Below are 16,538 nucleotides of genomic sequence, written 5' to 3'. Positions count from 1 at the left end.
TTCACTTATACACCTACACTTTCCTTGACTGTCTGTCTCTCCATCTCTCATTTCCACTCCTGTCTTTCTGCCTTCCTGTCTCATTGAACTCTGTCCATGACCCTGGCCATTCAGCTCATCTTCGGTTGTTGGGTGGTGTGAGCTGCGTGTGGAACAGCTGCCTCCATGCTCAGCTTAGACTCCACTAATCACATCATCCTGTGGACACAGAGTTACAATGGACATGCACATACGCCACACATACACAAACACCCTCTTTCTCTCTCTCTCTCTTCAGAAAAGGCCCACTGGAAGGTTCACATTCTTACTTGCTATCACTTTGCTCAAAAGTCCCATACTATATCAAGATACCAGTACCAGGAATGATGATAGGCGTTTGCTCCAGATCAGTGATTCTCAAACCCCTCCTCGGGTACCCCCAGACGTTACCATTTTTTTGTAGCCCTGAACTAGCTCACCTGATTCACCTAATCAAGGGCTTGATAATTAGTTGACAAGTTGTATCAGATGTGCTAGCTCTAGAATAGATCAAATACATGGAACAGCCGGGGGTCCCTGACGATAGGTTTGAGAACCCCGTAGTTAGTCAATAACTGACCAATCATAACACCCTCAGAAAATGTGATAAATAATTACAATTACTGTAGAAAAATAAAGTACAGAGAAAGAAAATACAACCCCTCTCTTTCCGTTGACATACACAATTCCCTTTGCCACAGCTCTCTTGAGTCTTCACATGCTTGTCCTCCATCTCTGCAGTTACAGTTGAAGTCGGAAGTTTACATACACCTTAGCCAAATACATTTAAACTCAGTTTTTCACAATTAAAGACATTTAATCCTAGTAAAAATGCCCTGTCTTAGGTCAGTTAGGATCACCTTACAGACAATTCATTTCCGTAACTGCAACAATGAGAGTTGGTCTGATGTCTTGACAGGATAACAACATTTTCTGAATTATGATGCCTTGCCGTTTAGTACTCGGAGGCGTCATAGTACCATCGTCATGACAATGGACAAACCATTTTACTGCACAGTCACACACAAGCAGAGGTTTAGTTTATTAGGATTATCATTAACTACTGTACATGCAGCACTCTTCCTGGGGTCCACATAAAACATACTGTTCTGTGCTTGGTCATCTATTTGAAAGACAATAACATAAGATATTACATTAAATTCAAAATACAAAACTAAAATAAGAGTTGTATTAAAGAACGACACCAAGAGAAAACAAACTACTATTGACACTATTCATATATATATATACAGTTGAAGTCGGAAGTTTACATTGGGTCAAACGTTCCACAAGGTTCCAACAATAAGTTGGGTGAATTTTCCTCCTGACAGAGCTGGTGTAACTGAGTCAGGTTTGTAGGCCTCCTTGCTCGCACACACTTTTTCAGTCCTGCCCACAAATTTTCTATAGAATTGAGGTCAGGGCTTTGTGATGGCCAATCCAATACCTTGACTTGTTGTCCTTAAGCCATTTTGCCACAACTTTGGAAGTATGCTTGGGGTCATTGTTCATTTGGAAGACCCATTTGCGACCAAGCTTTAACTTTCTGACTGATGTCTTGAGATGTTGCTTCAATATATCCACAATTTTCTTTCCTCATGATGCCATGTATTTTGTGAAGTGCACCAGTCCCTCCTGCAGCAAAGCACCCCCACAACATGATGCTGTTACCCAGGTGCTTCACGGTTGGGATGGCGTTCTTCGGCTTGCAAGCCTCTCCCTTTTTCCTCCTAACATAACAATGATCATTATGGCCAAACAGTTGTATTTTTGTTTCATCAGACCAGAGGACATTTCTCCAAAAAGTAAAGATTGTCCCCCCGTGCAGTTGCAAACCATAGTCTTTTTTATGGCGGTTTTGGAGCAGTGGCTTCTTCCTTGCTGAGCGGCCTTTCAGGTTATGTCGATATAGGATTAGTTTTACTGTGGATATAGATACTTGTGTACCTATTTCCTCCAGCATCTTCATAAGGTCCTTTGCTGTCGTTCTGGGATTGATTTGCACTTTTCGCACCAAAGTACGTTCATCTCTAGGAGACAGAACGTGTCTCCTTCCTGAGAGGTATGACGGCTGCGTGGTCCCATGGTGTTTATACTTGCGTACTATTGTTTGTACAGATGAACGTGGTACCTTCAAGCATTTGGAAATTGCTCCCAAGGATGAACCAGACTACAATTTTTTTCTGAGGCCTTGGCTGATTTCTTTTGATTTTCCCATGATGTCAAGCAAAGAAGCACTGAGTTTGAAGGTAGGCCTTGAAATACTTCCACAGGTACACCTCCAATTGACTCAAATGATGTCAATTAGCCTATCAGAAGCTTCTAAAGCCATGACATCATTTTATGGAATTTTCCAAGCTGTTTAAATGTAGTCAACTTAGTGCATGTAAACTTCTGACCCAGTGGAATTGTGATACAGTGAATTATAAGTGAAATAATCTGTCTGTAAACAATTGTTGGAAAAAGTAGATGTCCTAACCGACTTGCCAAAAATATAGTTTGGTTGTGGAGTGGTTGAATAATGAGTTTTAATGACTCCAACCTAAGTATGTAAACTTCCGACTTCAACATTAGGTACATCGAGTCATTATTTTTTAACTATTTTGAACCCTGGACTAATCATGCATCTGATTAATTTGATTCAATGCAATTACTGGCAGGCTACATGGCAGGCATTTTTTTTTTTTAAAGACATTGTCTCACAGGTAATTTTACAGAATTACTGTAAGCCCCCAAACAACAAGCCTGATGTGGCACGTAATAAACAGCATTTGTGTTTTTGAAAGTAGCACAACTCTCACCCTGTTTTCACACATTCCCATTTACCCTTGCTTTTTTTGGTTTGCTTCTGCCCTTGAAATCAGATACAATTAAGTCTATATCAAATTGCTGCTGTAATGTTCATCACAGGAATACCTTTGCATAGCTACAGCACTCATGGATAATAGTAAAAACAGTTTTGATTGCACAAATTGAATTAGACAAATGCTTGAGAGTATATCATGATTTAGGCTCCCTAAAATGATGGATAGAATTAACAGGGCATCTTTAAATCGGCAGTTCAGCACTCCATAAACATTTAGTAAGCACTTTATTTTCCTCTACATTTTAATATACATGACCTTGAACAGCAATCTTCTGTTCACTATACAGAGAATGGAATACATATGCTCCCTTGTACGATGTATTTGTACATATTTGAGAGGCCTAAAACAGGACTTAAATATGGCCCCTGACTAAAACTGCTTTGGGTGGCAAGTTCAGAGCAAAAATATCCATAGGCTATCTATCACCTTTCCTTACTGTGGTTATAAATAATATATATTTAAAAGTTAAAGAAACATGATTAGGAAGACAAATCAAACAGTTTAGAACAATATCTTTAGCAAGGTGAGCAATCTGAGCCACCAAAGACCTAGGGCAGGGCTGGATTAAGAATGACATGGTAAAAAATGAATGAAAAAAATACCAGGACTCAAACCCCAGTTCCTGCGACGATCAGTCAAACCCCTCAAATATTACCAGAGGTCCAAAACCATTCGGATAACAAGGTTGGTAGTGGTGGCACTATGGTCGCTACACTTACCCCAATTGTAGGCCCACAGAATGTCATTCCTCCATTTATCTGAAACCTACAGCATGAATGACCCACACTTATTTTGCTTTTCTTTGTGTTTTCCTAGGAGTGTTGTCCTGTCCACATCCTGCCTTTTTATTCCCACCATCTGACAGATCTTTCTCCTAATTTCTTTCTTATTTCCTGTTTTCGTCTTGTTTTCTTTCTTTGTGGACGTTGTTTACATGCCTCACCAGGTGAGCCTTCTGCGTGAATCCTTTACCACATACTGAGCAGACATGTTGTTTCTCTCCTGTGTGAGTCCGAATATGTTCATTTAGGTGTCCCTTCTGATAGAAGCTTTTCCCGCAATCACCACAGCTAAATGGTTTCACTCCTGTGTGAGTCAGTATGTGTGTCTTTAGGGCTGCCTTCTGATTGAAGCTTTTCCCACAGTCACCACAGCTAAATGGTTTCACTCCTGTGTGAGTCAATATATGCTTCCTTAGGTGCCCCTTATGATTGAAACATCTTCCGCAGTCACCACAGCTAAATGGTTTCTCTCCTGTGTGAGTCAGCATATGCCTCCTTAAGTCTCCCTTGTAACTAAAGCTTTTCCCGCAGTCACTACAGTTAAATGGTTTCTCCCCTGTGTGAGTCCGTATATGTTCGGTTAGGAGCCACTTCTGATTAAAGCTTTTTTTCCCACAGTCACCACAGCTAAATGGTTTCTCTCCTGTATGGGTTCGAATATGTTCGGTTAGATGTCCCTTCTGAATGAAGCTTTTACCACAGTCTCCACAGCTGAATGGTTTCTCCCCTGTGTGAGTCCGTACATGGTTGGTTAGATGCTGCTTGCGTTTGAAGCTTTTCCCGCAGTCACCACAACTAAATGGTTTCTCTCCTGTCTCTCCTGTATGAGTCCTCATGTGCCTGGACAGAACCCCTTTGTATTTGAAGGTCTTGCCACAAATTGAGCAGGGTTTATCCACGTGACAGAGTCGAACATGGGCCTTCAGTTTACAGGTGGAGTTGTACTGTTTTTTGCAGAATCTGCATTCCCTGGGTCTCATCTTAGTGAGAGTCAAATGCCTCTGCAGGTCAGCTTTCAGAGCAAATGTTTCACCACAGTCACGGCAGCGTTGATTTTTTATAGACGTGGTGTGGCTGGAGTCATTGTTTTGATTATTTAGGTGGGTCACATTGCCAAAAGGTTTGAGATCCACTAGTTTAGAGTCACTATCTCTGTTCTCCACAGTCTGGGTTTGGGGAAGAGTCAAGGACTGAAGTGTGTCCTCCTGATCACATTCACTTTTCACACAAGGAGTGAATTTGAACTCTATGATATCAGCCTCCATCCCTTGAAGCTTCTCTTTCTCCTGACTGGTACAGAGTTCCTCCTGTTCCTCTTTAATCTGTGTGGGCTCTGGATCCTCATGCCCCAGTCTCGTGCTCCACTCCTGCTCACAGTGCTGCTGCTCAAAGGGAACCTCTTCAGAGACAGCAAGAGAGAGCTGCAGGGAGTCTGGAGGGAAGGAGAAAGGAGCAGATATTATCTATTCAGCCTTTAGACATCAGGGTCAATTTGAATTGAAGTCAGTAAATTCAGAAAAGAAAAACAGAAATTCCAATTCTATAAAATAGAAACTTGGATCCATTTTCAATTACTTCTTTGCATCTCTTCTTAGTCTTACACGTACCCCCAAATCATGTCTCAAAGCAACTTCAAAAGTCCACTATCACAAGATACTTGTATTCAGACCCCTTCATTTTTCCCACATTTTTGTTACGTTACAGCCTAATTATAAAATGTATCAAATGAATGTTTCCTCAATCTATACACAATATCCCATAATGACAAAGCGAAAACAGGTTTTTAGAAATTTTAGCAAATGTATTCAACATTTTTAAAAACACACCTTATTTACATAAGTATTCAGACCCTTGGCTATGAGACTCGAAATTGAGCTCTGGTGCATCTTGTTTCTATGGATTATCCTTGAGATGTTTCTACAACTTGGAGTCCATCTGTGGTAATTGCAATTGATTGGACATGATTTGGAAAGGCACACTCCTGTCAATATAAGGTCCCACAGTTGACAGTGCACGTCGGAGCAGAAACCAAGTCATGAGGTCGAAGGAATTATCTGTCAACTTTTCTCTAAACATGACATCTTTGTTGCTAGGCAGGACGTGGGTAATAAACTGTTCCTTGTCCCTTCATGTGACCTGACCTCTGCTGCCATTCCTCACTAATCCACAGCTATCCACCCTTATCAGTGACCACAACCATGTGATTTACTAAGTAAGGGAAAAGGCACTCTCTGAGCCCATGGCTCATACCCACCCTTAATTGACCCCAACATATACATTCCAACATTAACTTCTGGTGTAGCAAGTATTTCAAATTTACAACCCAACAGTGTCAAATTTTTAGAGTGCAAATGTGATGCGCAAAGGCATTTAGGCCTACATGTTGAAGCCAAATAGAACATTGTAGACTGCAAACATGACAAACATATTATGCAAAAATGGATTAATTTAACTGTTGCTATTATTCGTTACTGCATGCTATTTAATAAACGCTATCAATTTACAAATGGGCTATGGAGAGAATATTCTGTGCCCTCCAGCCGAATTGGAGTTGATAAGGCAAAGACCATCAATAACCTACAACCCACACCGGACTAGGACGAGAATATTCCTTGCCCTCCAGCCGAATTGGAGGGGATGATAACGCAAAGACCATCAAAAACCTACACAACTTGAGACAACAGCATGCGGTACTAAGCCAATGAGAACCTTGATTGACCAGTGAGTGATCAAGCTCTCGTCACACCCTCAATTTATTTATTCATCAAAACCCAGCCCTTTTGTGCCACCACCAGCAAGACAGTATAGACATCTTCGGTTGTGTTCCCTTGCTCAGACATTGCATGCATCAACCAATGGCTGCTTGACCAGCTTTGACTGTGCCATAGGGCAGCAGATTGCTATAACATATAGGTTGCTCTATTCGTAAATTCACTCGAGTGTCAGTGTGTGTTCTGGGCCATCAGTAAATTCAGAGCGTGGTCAGATTGTCCGTGCGTAAATTCTGAGCGTTTCGGTCTCAGAGTGCACACTGGACCCTCTGGCTGAGGAGTAGTATTGATCCGAGCGTTCTGACCTCAAAACGGCAGTCAAACACCCAAGCTAACAGCTACTTCCAGGCACAAATGAGAGAATACCTCACTCTGACCATTTTACTAGTCCTAGCAGATCTGGTTAGAGTGTTTTCATGTTATCAAGAGGGTTAGTGGGTAACTTGACAATGTTGCAATAGGTTGAGCCACACAAAAAGGTATCTTATTGGATGGCTCCATCCACGACATTTCAAGCTGGCTGTGGAGTGAGCTTACGGCACATTCTTAACTGCGTTACACTGGCAACAATTTAATTACGTTTTTTTTTGCTGATGTTTACTGACACCTGTCATAACAACTGGGTACTTGGTCGTTCATATATTCCTCAATTATTCTGCGCTCTGGCACTCTCAAACCACAGTATTCTTATATTGGAGTAGATTGCCAGTGCTGATATGTAAAATACAGGTTTTTGACATACATCAGCAACGTCTGACCAGCGAAACACTAGCAGTATCCAATATTTTTGCGACAGCTATACGAGCAGAGATGTAGAGGCGAAGCGAGAGGGTCGACTCCGCCCAAAATCTGTCTGTGCGAAATCAAGCGTTAAGCAGACCAAGAGTTTTTGTATGGGAGGGGGGTAACGAGTGTCAAATTTGGTCAAGATAAAAGTGAATTGCTATTTTGATAGGTAAGGCTTATTTGATCAAATATAAGTTTCATAATGCTTGGGTTGTTACGCATGTACTGATATAAGTGTAATGCGCGTGACATTCCAGCAATTTTGCGCAAAAAGATTTTATATCGGAGTTGCGCCTGTTGTTCACATGCATATCTGGCCTCTCATTGGCTAGAATGTTCCCACCTGATCTCGCCGCCTGCCTTTTGCGGACATGTATTTCCATTGTTAGAGCGGTTAGCCGACCATCTTGTCAATAGAATCACAAATCTTCGGTGAAAGTGATGACCCTTCTGCTTCACTTCCATATCCTTTCCCATATTGTTGTGAATTGGCTTCAAGATAACGAAATTCATGAAAATGCACAGAGGTCATTTAAGATCAATCTATCAAATGCCTTTTTTGAAGTATATTAAAGAGCTAGAGTCTATTTTCCTGAATTTCCACTTGACTGATGTGCCCAAAGTAAGCTGCCTGTTACTTAGGCCCAGAAGCCAGGATATGCATATAATTAGTAGCATTGGATAGAAAACACTTTGAAGTTTCTAGAAATTATTTTATAATGTCTGAGACTATAGCACAATTGATATGGCAGGCGAAATTCCAAAGAAAACCAGAACCAACCAGATTTTTTTTTTTTTAGCTCCCAGGCCCTAATAATGGAAAGCTATTGGTTCTATGTAATTCCAGCTTCCAGATTGCAATTCCTATGACTTCCACTAGATGCCAACAGTCTGTTGGACCCACTCACTGTCACAGTCATACTCTGGACCTAGTTTTGTCCCATGGAATAAATGTTGTGGATCTTAACGTTTTTCCTCATAATCCTGGACTATCGGACCACCATTTTATTACGTTTGCAATTGCAACAAATAATCTGCTCAGACCCCAACCAAGGAACATCAAAAGTCGTGCTATAAATTCACAGACAACACAAAGATTCCTTGATGTCCTTCCAGATTCCCTCTGTCTACCCAAGGACGCCAGAGGACAAAAATCAGTTAACCACCTAACTGAGGAACTCAATTTAACCTTGCGCAATACCCTAGATGTAGTTGCACCCCTAAAAACTAAAAACATTTCTCATAAGAAACTAGCTCCCTGGTACACAGAAAATACCTGAGCTCTGAAGCAAGCTTCCAGAAAATTTGAACGGAAATGGCACCACACCAAACTGGAAGTCTTCCGACTAGCTTGGAAAGACAGTACCGTGCAGTACCGAAGAGCCCTTACTGCTGCTCGATCATCCTATTTTTCTAACTTAATTGAGGAAAATAAGAACAATCCAAAATTCCTTTTTGATACTGTCGCAAAGCTAACTAAAAAGCAGCATTCCCCAAGAGATGGCGGCTTTCACTTCAGCAGTGATAAATTCATGAACGTCTTTGAGGAAAATATCATGATTATAGGAAAGCAAATTACAGACTCCTCTTTAAATCTGCGTATTCCTTCAAGGCTCAGTTGTCCTGAGTCTGCACAACTCTGCCAGGACCTAGGATCAAGAGAGACGCTCAAGTGTTTTAGTACTATATCTCTTGACACAATGATGAAAATAATCATGGCCTCTAAACCTTAAAGCTGCATAATGGACCCTATTCCAACTAAACTACTGAAAGAGCTGCTTCCTGTGCTTGGCCCTCCTATGTTGAACATAATAAACGTCTCTCTATCCACCGGATGTGTACCAAACTCACTAAAAGTGGCAGTAATAAAGCCTCTCTTGAAAAAGCCAAACCTTGACCCAGAAAATATATAAAACTATCGGCCTATATCGAATCTCCATTCCTCTCAAAAATTGTAGAAAAGGCTGTTGCGCAGCAACTCACTGCCTTCCTGAAGACAAACAATGTATACGAAATGCTTCAGTCTGGTTTTAGACCCCATCATAGCACGGAGACTGCACTTGTGAAGGTGGTAAATTACCTTTTAATGGCATCAGACCGAGGCTCTGCATCTGTCCTCGTGCTCCTAGACCTTAGTGCTGCTTTTGATACCATCGATCACCCCATTCTTTTGGAGAGATTGGAAACCCAAATTGGTCTACACGGACAAGTTCTGGCCTGGTTTAGATCTTATGTCGGAAAAATATCAGTTTGTCTCTGTGAATGGTTTGTCCTGTGATAAATCAACTATAAATTTCGGTGTTCCTCAAGGTTCCGTTTTAGGACCACTATTGTTTTCACTATATATTTTACCTCTTGGGGATGTCATTCGAAAACATAATGTTAACTTTCACTGCTATGCGGATGACACACAGCTGTACATTTCAATGAAACATGGTGAAGCCCCAAAATTGCCCTCACTAGAAGCATGTGTTTCAGACATAAGGAAGTGGATGGCTGCAAACGTTCTACTTTTAAACTCGGACAAAACAGAGATGCTTGTTCTAGGTCCCAAGAAACAAAGAGATCTTCTGTTAAATCTGACAATTAATCTTAATGGTTGTACAGTCGTCTCAAATAAAACTGTGAAGGACCTCGGCGTTACTCTGGACCCTAATCTCTCTTTTGAAGAACATATCAAGACCATTTCAAGGACAGCTTTTTTCCATTGCAAAAATCAGAAACTTTCTGTCCAAAAACGATGCAGAAAAATTAATCCATGCTTTTGTCACTTCTAGGTTAGACTACTGCAATGCTCTACTTTCCGGCTACCCGGATAAAGCACTAAATAAACTTCAGTTAGTGCTAAATACGGCTGCTAGAATCCTGACTAGAACCAAAAAAATGTGATCATATTACTCCAGTGCTAGTCTCCCTACACTGGCTTCCTGTCAAGGCAAGGGCTGATTTCAAGGTTTTACTGCTAACATACAAAGCATTACATGGGCTTGCTCCTACCTATCTCTCTGATTTGGTCCTGCCGTACATACCTACACGTACGCTACGGTCACATGATGCAGGCCTCCTAATTGTCCCTAGAATTTCTAAGCAAACAGCTGGAGGCAGGGCTTTCTCCTATAGAGCTCCATTTTTATGGAATGGTCTGCCTACCCATGTAAGAGACGCAAACTCGGTCTCAACCTTTAAGTCTTTACTGAAGACTCATCTCTTCAGTGGGTCATATGATTGAGTGTAGTCTGGCCCAGGAGTGTGAAGATGAATGGAAAGGCTCTGGAGCAACGAACCGCCCTTGCTGTCTCTGCCTGGCCGGTTCCCCTCTTACCACTGGGATTCTCTGCCTCTAACCCTATTACAGGGGCTGAGTCACTGGCTTACTGGGGCTCTTTCATACCGTCCCTGGGGGGGGGGGGGGGGGGTGATCTTCCTGTCTGGGTTGGCGGAGGCTGCATTATCCGGAGGCTGCATTCATTGTAGCTGGGGATTTTAACAAAGCTAATCTGAAAACAAGACTCCCTAAATTTTATCAGCATATCGATTGCGCAACCAGGGGTGGAAAAACCTTGGATCATTGTTACTCTAACTTCCGCGACGCATATAAGGCCCTGCCCCGCCCTCCTTTCGGAAAAGCTGACCACGACTCGACTTTTGTTGATCCCTGCCTACAGACAGAAACTAAAACAAGAGGCTCCCACGCTGAGGTCTGTCCAACGCTGGTCCGACCAAGCTGACTCCACACTCCAAGACTGCTTCCATCACGTGGACTGGGACATGTTTTGTATTGCGTCAGATAACAATATTGACCAATACGCTGATTCGGTGTGCGAGTTCATTAGAACGTGCGTTGAAGATGTCGTTCCCATAGCAACGATTAAAACATTCCCTAACCAGAAACCTTGGATTGATGGCAGCATTCGCGTGAAACTGAAAGCGCGAACCACTGCTTTTAATCAGGGCAAGGTGACTGGTAACATGACCGAATACAAACAGTGCAGCTATTCCCTCCGCAAGGCTATCAAACAAGCTAAGCGTCAGTACAGAGACAAAGTAGAATCTCAATTCAACGGCTCAGACACAAGAGGCATGTGGCAGGGTCTACAGTCAATCACAGACTACAAGAAGAAATCCACCCCAGTCACGGACCAGGATGTCCTGCTCCCAGGCAGACTAAATAACTTTTTTGCCCGCTTTGAGGACAATACAGTGCCACTAATACGGCCTGCAACGAAAACATGCGGACTCTCCTTCACTGCAGCCGAGGTGAGTAAGACATTTAAACGTGTTAACCCTCGCAAGGCTGCAGGCCCAGACGGCATCCCCAGCCACGCCCTCAGAGCATGCGCAGACCAGCTGGCCGGTGTGTTTACGGACATATTCAATCAATCCCTATACCAGTCTGCTGTTCCCACATGCTTCAAGAGGGCCACTATTGTTCCTGTTCCCAAGAAAGCTAAGGAAACTGAGCTAAACGACTACCGCCCCGTAGCACTCACTTCCGTCATCATGAAGTGCTTTGAGAGACTAGTCAAGGACCATATCACCTCCACCCTACCCGACACCCTAGACCCACTCCAATTTGCTTACCGCCCAAATACGTCCACAGACGATGCAATCTCAACCACACTGCACACTGCCCTAACCCATCTGGACAAGAGGAATACCTATGTGAGAATGCTGTTCATCGACTACAGCTCGGCATTCAACACCATAGTACCCTCCAAGCTCGTCATCAAGCTCGAGACCCTGGGTCTCGACCCCGCCCTGTGCAACTGGGTACTGGACTTCCTGACGGGCCGCCCCCAGGTGGTGAGGGTAGGCAACAACATGTCCACCCCGCTGATCCTCAACACTGGGGCCCCACAAGGGTGCGTTCTGAGCCCTCTCCTGTACTCCCTGTTCACCCACGACTGCGTGGCCACGCACGCCTCCAACTCATTCATCAAGTTTGCGGACGACACAACAGTGGTAGGCTTGATTACCAACAACGACGAGACGGCCTACAGGGAGGAGGTGAGGGCCTTCGGAGTGTGGTGTCAGGAAAATAACCTCACACTCAACGTCAACAAAACTAAGGAGATGATTGTGGACTTCAGGAAACAGTAGAGGGAACACAACCCTATCCACATCGATGGAACAGTAGTGGAGAGGGTAGCAAGTTTTAAGTTCCTCGGCATACACATCACAGACAAACTGAATTGGTCCACTCACAGACAGCATCGTGAAGAAGGCGCAGCAGCGCCTCTTCAACCTCAGGAGGCTGAAGAAATTCGGTTTGTCACCAAAAGCACTCACAAACTTCTACAGATGCACAATCGAGAGCATCCTGGCAGCCTGGTACGGCAACAGCTCCGCCCACAACCGTAAGGCTCTCCAGAGGGTAGTGAGGTCTGCACAACGCATCACCGGGGGCAAACTACCTGCCCTCCAGGACACCTACACCACCCGATGTTACAGGAAGGCCATAAAGATCATCAAGGACATCAACCACCCGAGCCACTGCCTGTTCACCCCGCTATCATCCAGAAGGCGAGGTCAGTACAGGTGCATCAAAGCTGGGACCGAGAGACTGAAAAACAGCTTCTATCTCAAGGCCATCAGACTGTTAAACAGCTGCTGCCAACACACTGACACTGACTCAACTCCAGACACTTTAATAATGGGAATTGATGGGAAATGATGTAAATATATCACTAGCCACTTTAAACAATGCTACCTTATATAATGTTACTTACCCTACATTATTCATCTCATATGCATACGTATATACTGTACTCTATATCATCGACTGCATCCTTATGTAATACATGTATCACTAGCCACTTTAACTATGCCACTTTGTTTACATACTCACCTCATGTATATACTGTACCCGATACCATCTACTGTATCCTGCTCTGTACCATCACTCATTCATATATCCTTATGTACATATTCTTTATCCCCTTACACTGTGTATAAGACAGTAGTTTTGGTATTGTTAGTTAGATTACTTGTTGGTTATTACTGCATTGTCGGAACTAGAAGCGCAAGCATTTCGCTACACTCGCATTAACATCTGCTAACCATGTGTATGTGACAAATAAAATTTGATTTGATTTGAACTACTCATTCCAGGGTTTTTCTTTATTTGTACTATTTTCTACATTGTAGTAACCGAAAGAAGTGTTAAACAAATCAAAATATATTTAATATGAGATTCTTCAAAGTAACTACCCTTTGCCTGACAGCTTTGCACACTCTTGGCATTCTCTCAACCAGCTTCATGAGGTCGTCACCTGCAATGCATTTCAATTAACAGGTGTGCATTGTTAAAAGTAAATTATTTTTGAGCTTAGTTGGTCAATTTGCAGTGTACAAATTATTTATTTTCTGTCTTCCCGGCCATGATTAAGCTGACACCTGCTCGTCGAACAACTCATTCCACAATCACGGGCATTAATATGGAGTTGGTTCCCCCTTCGCTGCTACAAGAGCCTCTACTCTTCTGGGAAGGCTTTCCACTTTCCCTTCACTGGAACAAAGGGACCTAGCCTGAAACATGAAAAACAGACCCAGATAATTATTCCTACTCTACCAAACCTTACAGTTGGCACTATGCATTGGGACAGGTAGCGTTCTCCTGGCATCTGCCAAAACCAGATTAGTCCGTTGGACTTCCAGATGCTGAAGCGTACTTCATCACTCCAGAGAACGGGTTTCCACTGCTCCAGAGTCCAATGGCGGCGATCTTTACACCACTCCAGCTGACGCTTGGCATTGCACATGGTGATCTTAGGCTTGTGTGCGGCTGCTCAGCCATGGAAACCCATATCACGAAGCTCCCAACGAACAGTTCTTGTGCTGACGTTGCTTCCAAAGACAGTTCTCCCGAGCAGCAATTTGACAAACTGACTTGTTGGAACAGTGGCATCCTATGACAGTGCCATGTTGAAAAAGTCACTGAGCTCTTCAGTGACACCATTCTACTGCCAATGTTTGTCTTTGGAGATTGCATGGCTGTGTGCTTGATTTTATACACCTGTCAGCAACAGGTGTGGCTGAAATAGCCAAATCCACAAATTTTAAGTGGTGTCCACATACTTTTGTATATGTAGTGTATTTAGCTAGCTTCTAGCCTAGTGTTTGATATGCAATGCAATCTCCTCGTAAGTCTCACGCATTGGCTGTGAGACACACTCCTTTGACCCTCTTCGCACGCTCTCACAGCACACCTCGTATCACACGCATTAAAAATACTGCTTTTATTTTTCTAATTAGTCCACTGTATAGTGAGCACGTACATTTTTCAACTGTGCTCCAAATAGTTTTGAAATCGGAGCATGCGATCTCATCTGCGCCGGCAACTTAACATCACGAGTGAAACCTCTAATTGTCCTGTCTTGCCACGGCACTTTGAACCCGTGGCACATTGAAGCATTTCATTGGTCTAGGGGCGGCAGGTAGCCTAGTGGTTAGAGCGTTGGACTAGTAACCGAAAGGTTGCTAGATCGAATTCCGGAGCTGACAAGATGTAAATCTGTCGTTCTATCCCTGAACAAGGCAGTTAACCCACTGTTCCTAGACCATCATTGTAAATAAGAAGTTGTTCCTTTGTTTAACTAGGCAAGTCAGACTTGCCTAGTTAAACAAAGGTTAACATTCTTTTTTCTATAGTTATGTAACAGGATTGGATGCATGTTTTAAAGAAACACACCTCAAGATTAGAGTGGAGCTGAATGGAGAGAGAATGTTCTCCACTGAATTTATTTAACTAAAAGGATGTTGTCAACTAAATTAGGTTGCTGGTACTCCCATCCTTATAGCAGAATGCAGCCTTTTGACGGCATGTACAAAAGTCAATTTAATCACATTAGTCCCCTCGTTTGGTGATTGTCATTTAGGCTGTGGCAACTTAAAAGCAGCAGACAGATAGATCTACAGTGTGTTTTAGCAGGGACGTTTTGTAAGGTGACCTGATTTGTAACTAACTATACGTGTCAATCCCCCCCACCCCCCCAAAAAAGCTACAAGTAACAAAGTCGTCGAAGTTTGAGTGTTCATTTAAATGTTCAAAGCATCCTGAATACACCTGACCTATGGTTTTTATTTCCCACCCTGGTCATAGTTTAGGCCTGTGTCAAAATACGTAGAATGGCAGGAAATTCGCTTTAAAAAAGTTAAATATCCCCCAGTCCCCCGTCTAGGGGGCTATGAAATTGAAACATCGGGCAACATCCGCTCGTTGGTATGGATGTATCCAAATTAATGTCAATAGAAAGCAGCTTAAACACACGCAAATGTAGCTTGGCTGCAGAGGTCGTGACTGTATTAGCTAGCCTAGTTGGCTAGCAAGGAAGCAAGGGGCAAGAGCGTTGCCAGCGACCATGGAACATAGCTATAGAACGAACTGGGCAGCGTCCATGAATATCGAACTAAACGAAAGACTGGGTCGCATCTAGCAACCAAAAGATGAGAAAGTATTCAATATCTTGTAATTTTTTTTAATATATAATGTTAAATAAACACATTTTTCCGGTAAGTGGACTTTAGTATTGTTTTATTTGGCAACGGTGGTATATAAGCGGGATAAAGGCCTGAGTTCTGTACATTACCAGCTTGGGGAAAAATTGTCGGGCGTTTATCCCTTACATAAGTACATAACCCTAGATCCCCTGGTAGATATCTACTAGCTACATACTAACCAATTCTACTTAGTTTTATCTTCGGTGTGATCCGCAGCAGTCTCCGTAGCCGATCATTCTCCTCCTTGTACTCTGCCACCGTTTTCTCAACTGCCGCGAAAATATCCAGGGCAGCTGCCGTTAAACGCTCATTTAAAAACACACGAAACGACTGTAGTTTAGACATTTTCGACAGAGTGAGGTAGTAGTCGGCCTATTCCGTCCAGTCAGTAAGTCCTGAATCCGCAAGGAATGTTCATAACCAAAACAAACTAGTCTCCAAATCTTCCTACTTCCTTTTTCTTCTTCTTTGGGTTTCATGGTGAACTACACGCAAAAGGCGTATTGTCGCCACCAAATGGACGGGGGTGAAATATTTACAAAACAATTTTCCCTTCCATAGAGGAAGGGAAAATTAAGATGAATCCACACAAACTCCCCAAAAAGTATTAATAAAAAATAGATACATTCCCATTCCTTCTGTCATAAGCAAACTCAAATACCTAACTCAGTCTCTGGGGCCTGAGTGGGTGGGACTGCACAAGATAGTAACACACATGCATACTCCCAGATATTGTTGGTGTACCAGCCATGCAACTATTAACACATTTACCATGGCAGACATCCATTTCCCTTAACACAAATACACATAAGCTG

At 42.8% G+C, this 16,538-nt stretch overlaps 1 protein-coding gene across 1 annotated transcript; it reads right to left on the bottom strand.

Annotated features, from left to right (window-relative positions):
- Positions 1-1,041: 1,041 nt before the first annotated feature.
- On the bottom strand, positions 1,042-16,228 carry LOC110486051 (uncharacterized). The gene is made up of 2 exons (XM_021557366.3): positions 15,903-16,228; positions 1,042-5,099 (listed from the first exon to the last, which is right to left on the bottom strand). Exons 1-2 carry the CDS (start codon positions 16,066-16,068, stop codon positions 3,772-3,774), a joined length of 1,494 nt encoding a protein of 497 aa, XP_021413041.3. The 5' UTR covers positions 16,069-16,228; the 3' UTR covers positions 1,042-3,771.
- Between the last annotated feature and the right edge of the window lie 310 nt (positions 16,229-16,538).

Source organism: Oncorhynchus mykiss, chromosome 13, assembly GCF_057628025.1.
Source record: "Oncorhynchus mykiss isolate SJ-2025 chromosome 13, ASM5762802v1, whole genome shotgun sequence".
Classification (NCBI taxonomy): Eukaryota; Metazoa; Chordata; class Actinopteri; order Salmoniformes; family Salmonidae; genus Oncorhynchus; species Oncorhynchus mykiss.
Note: the sequence above shows the minus strand (reverse complement) of the source record. Positions and strands in the feature narration are given on the sequence as shown.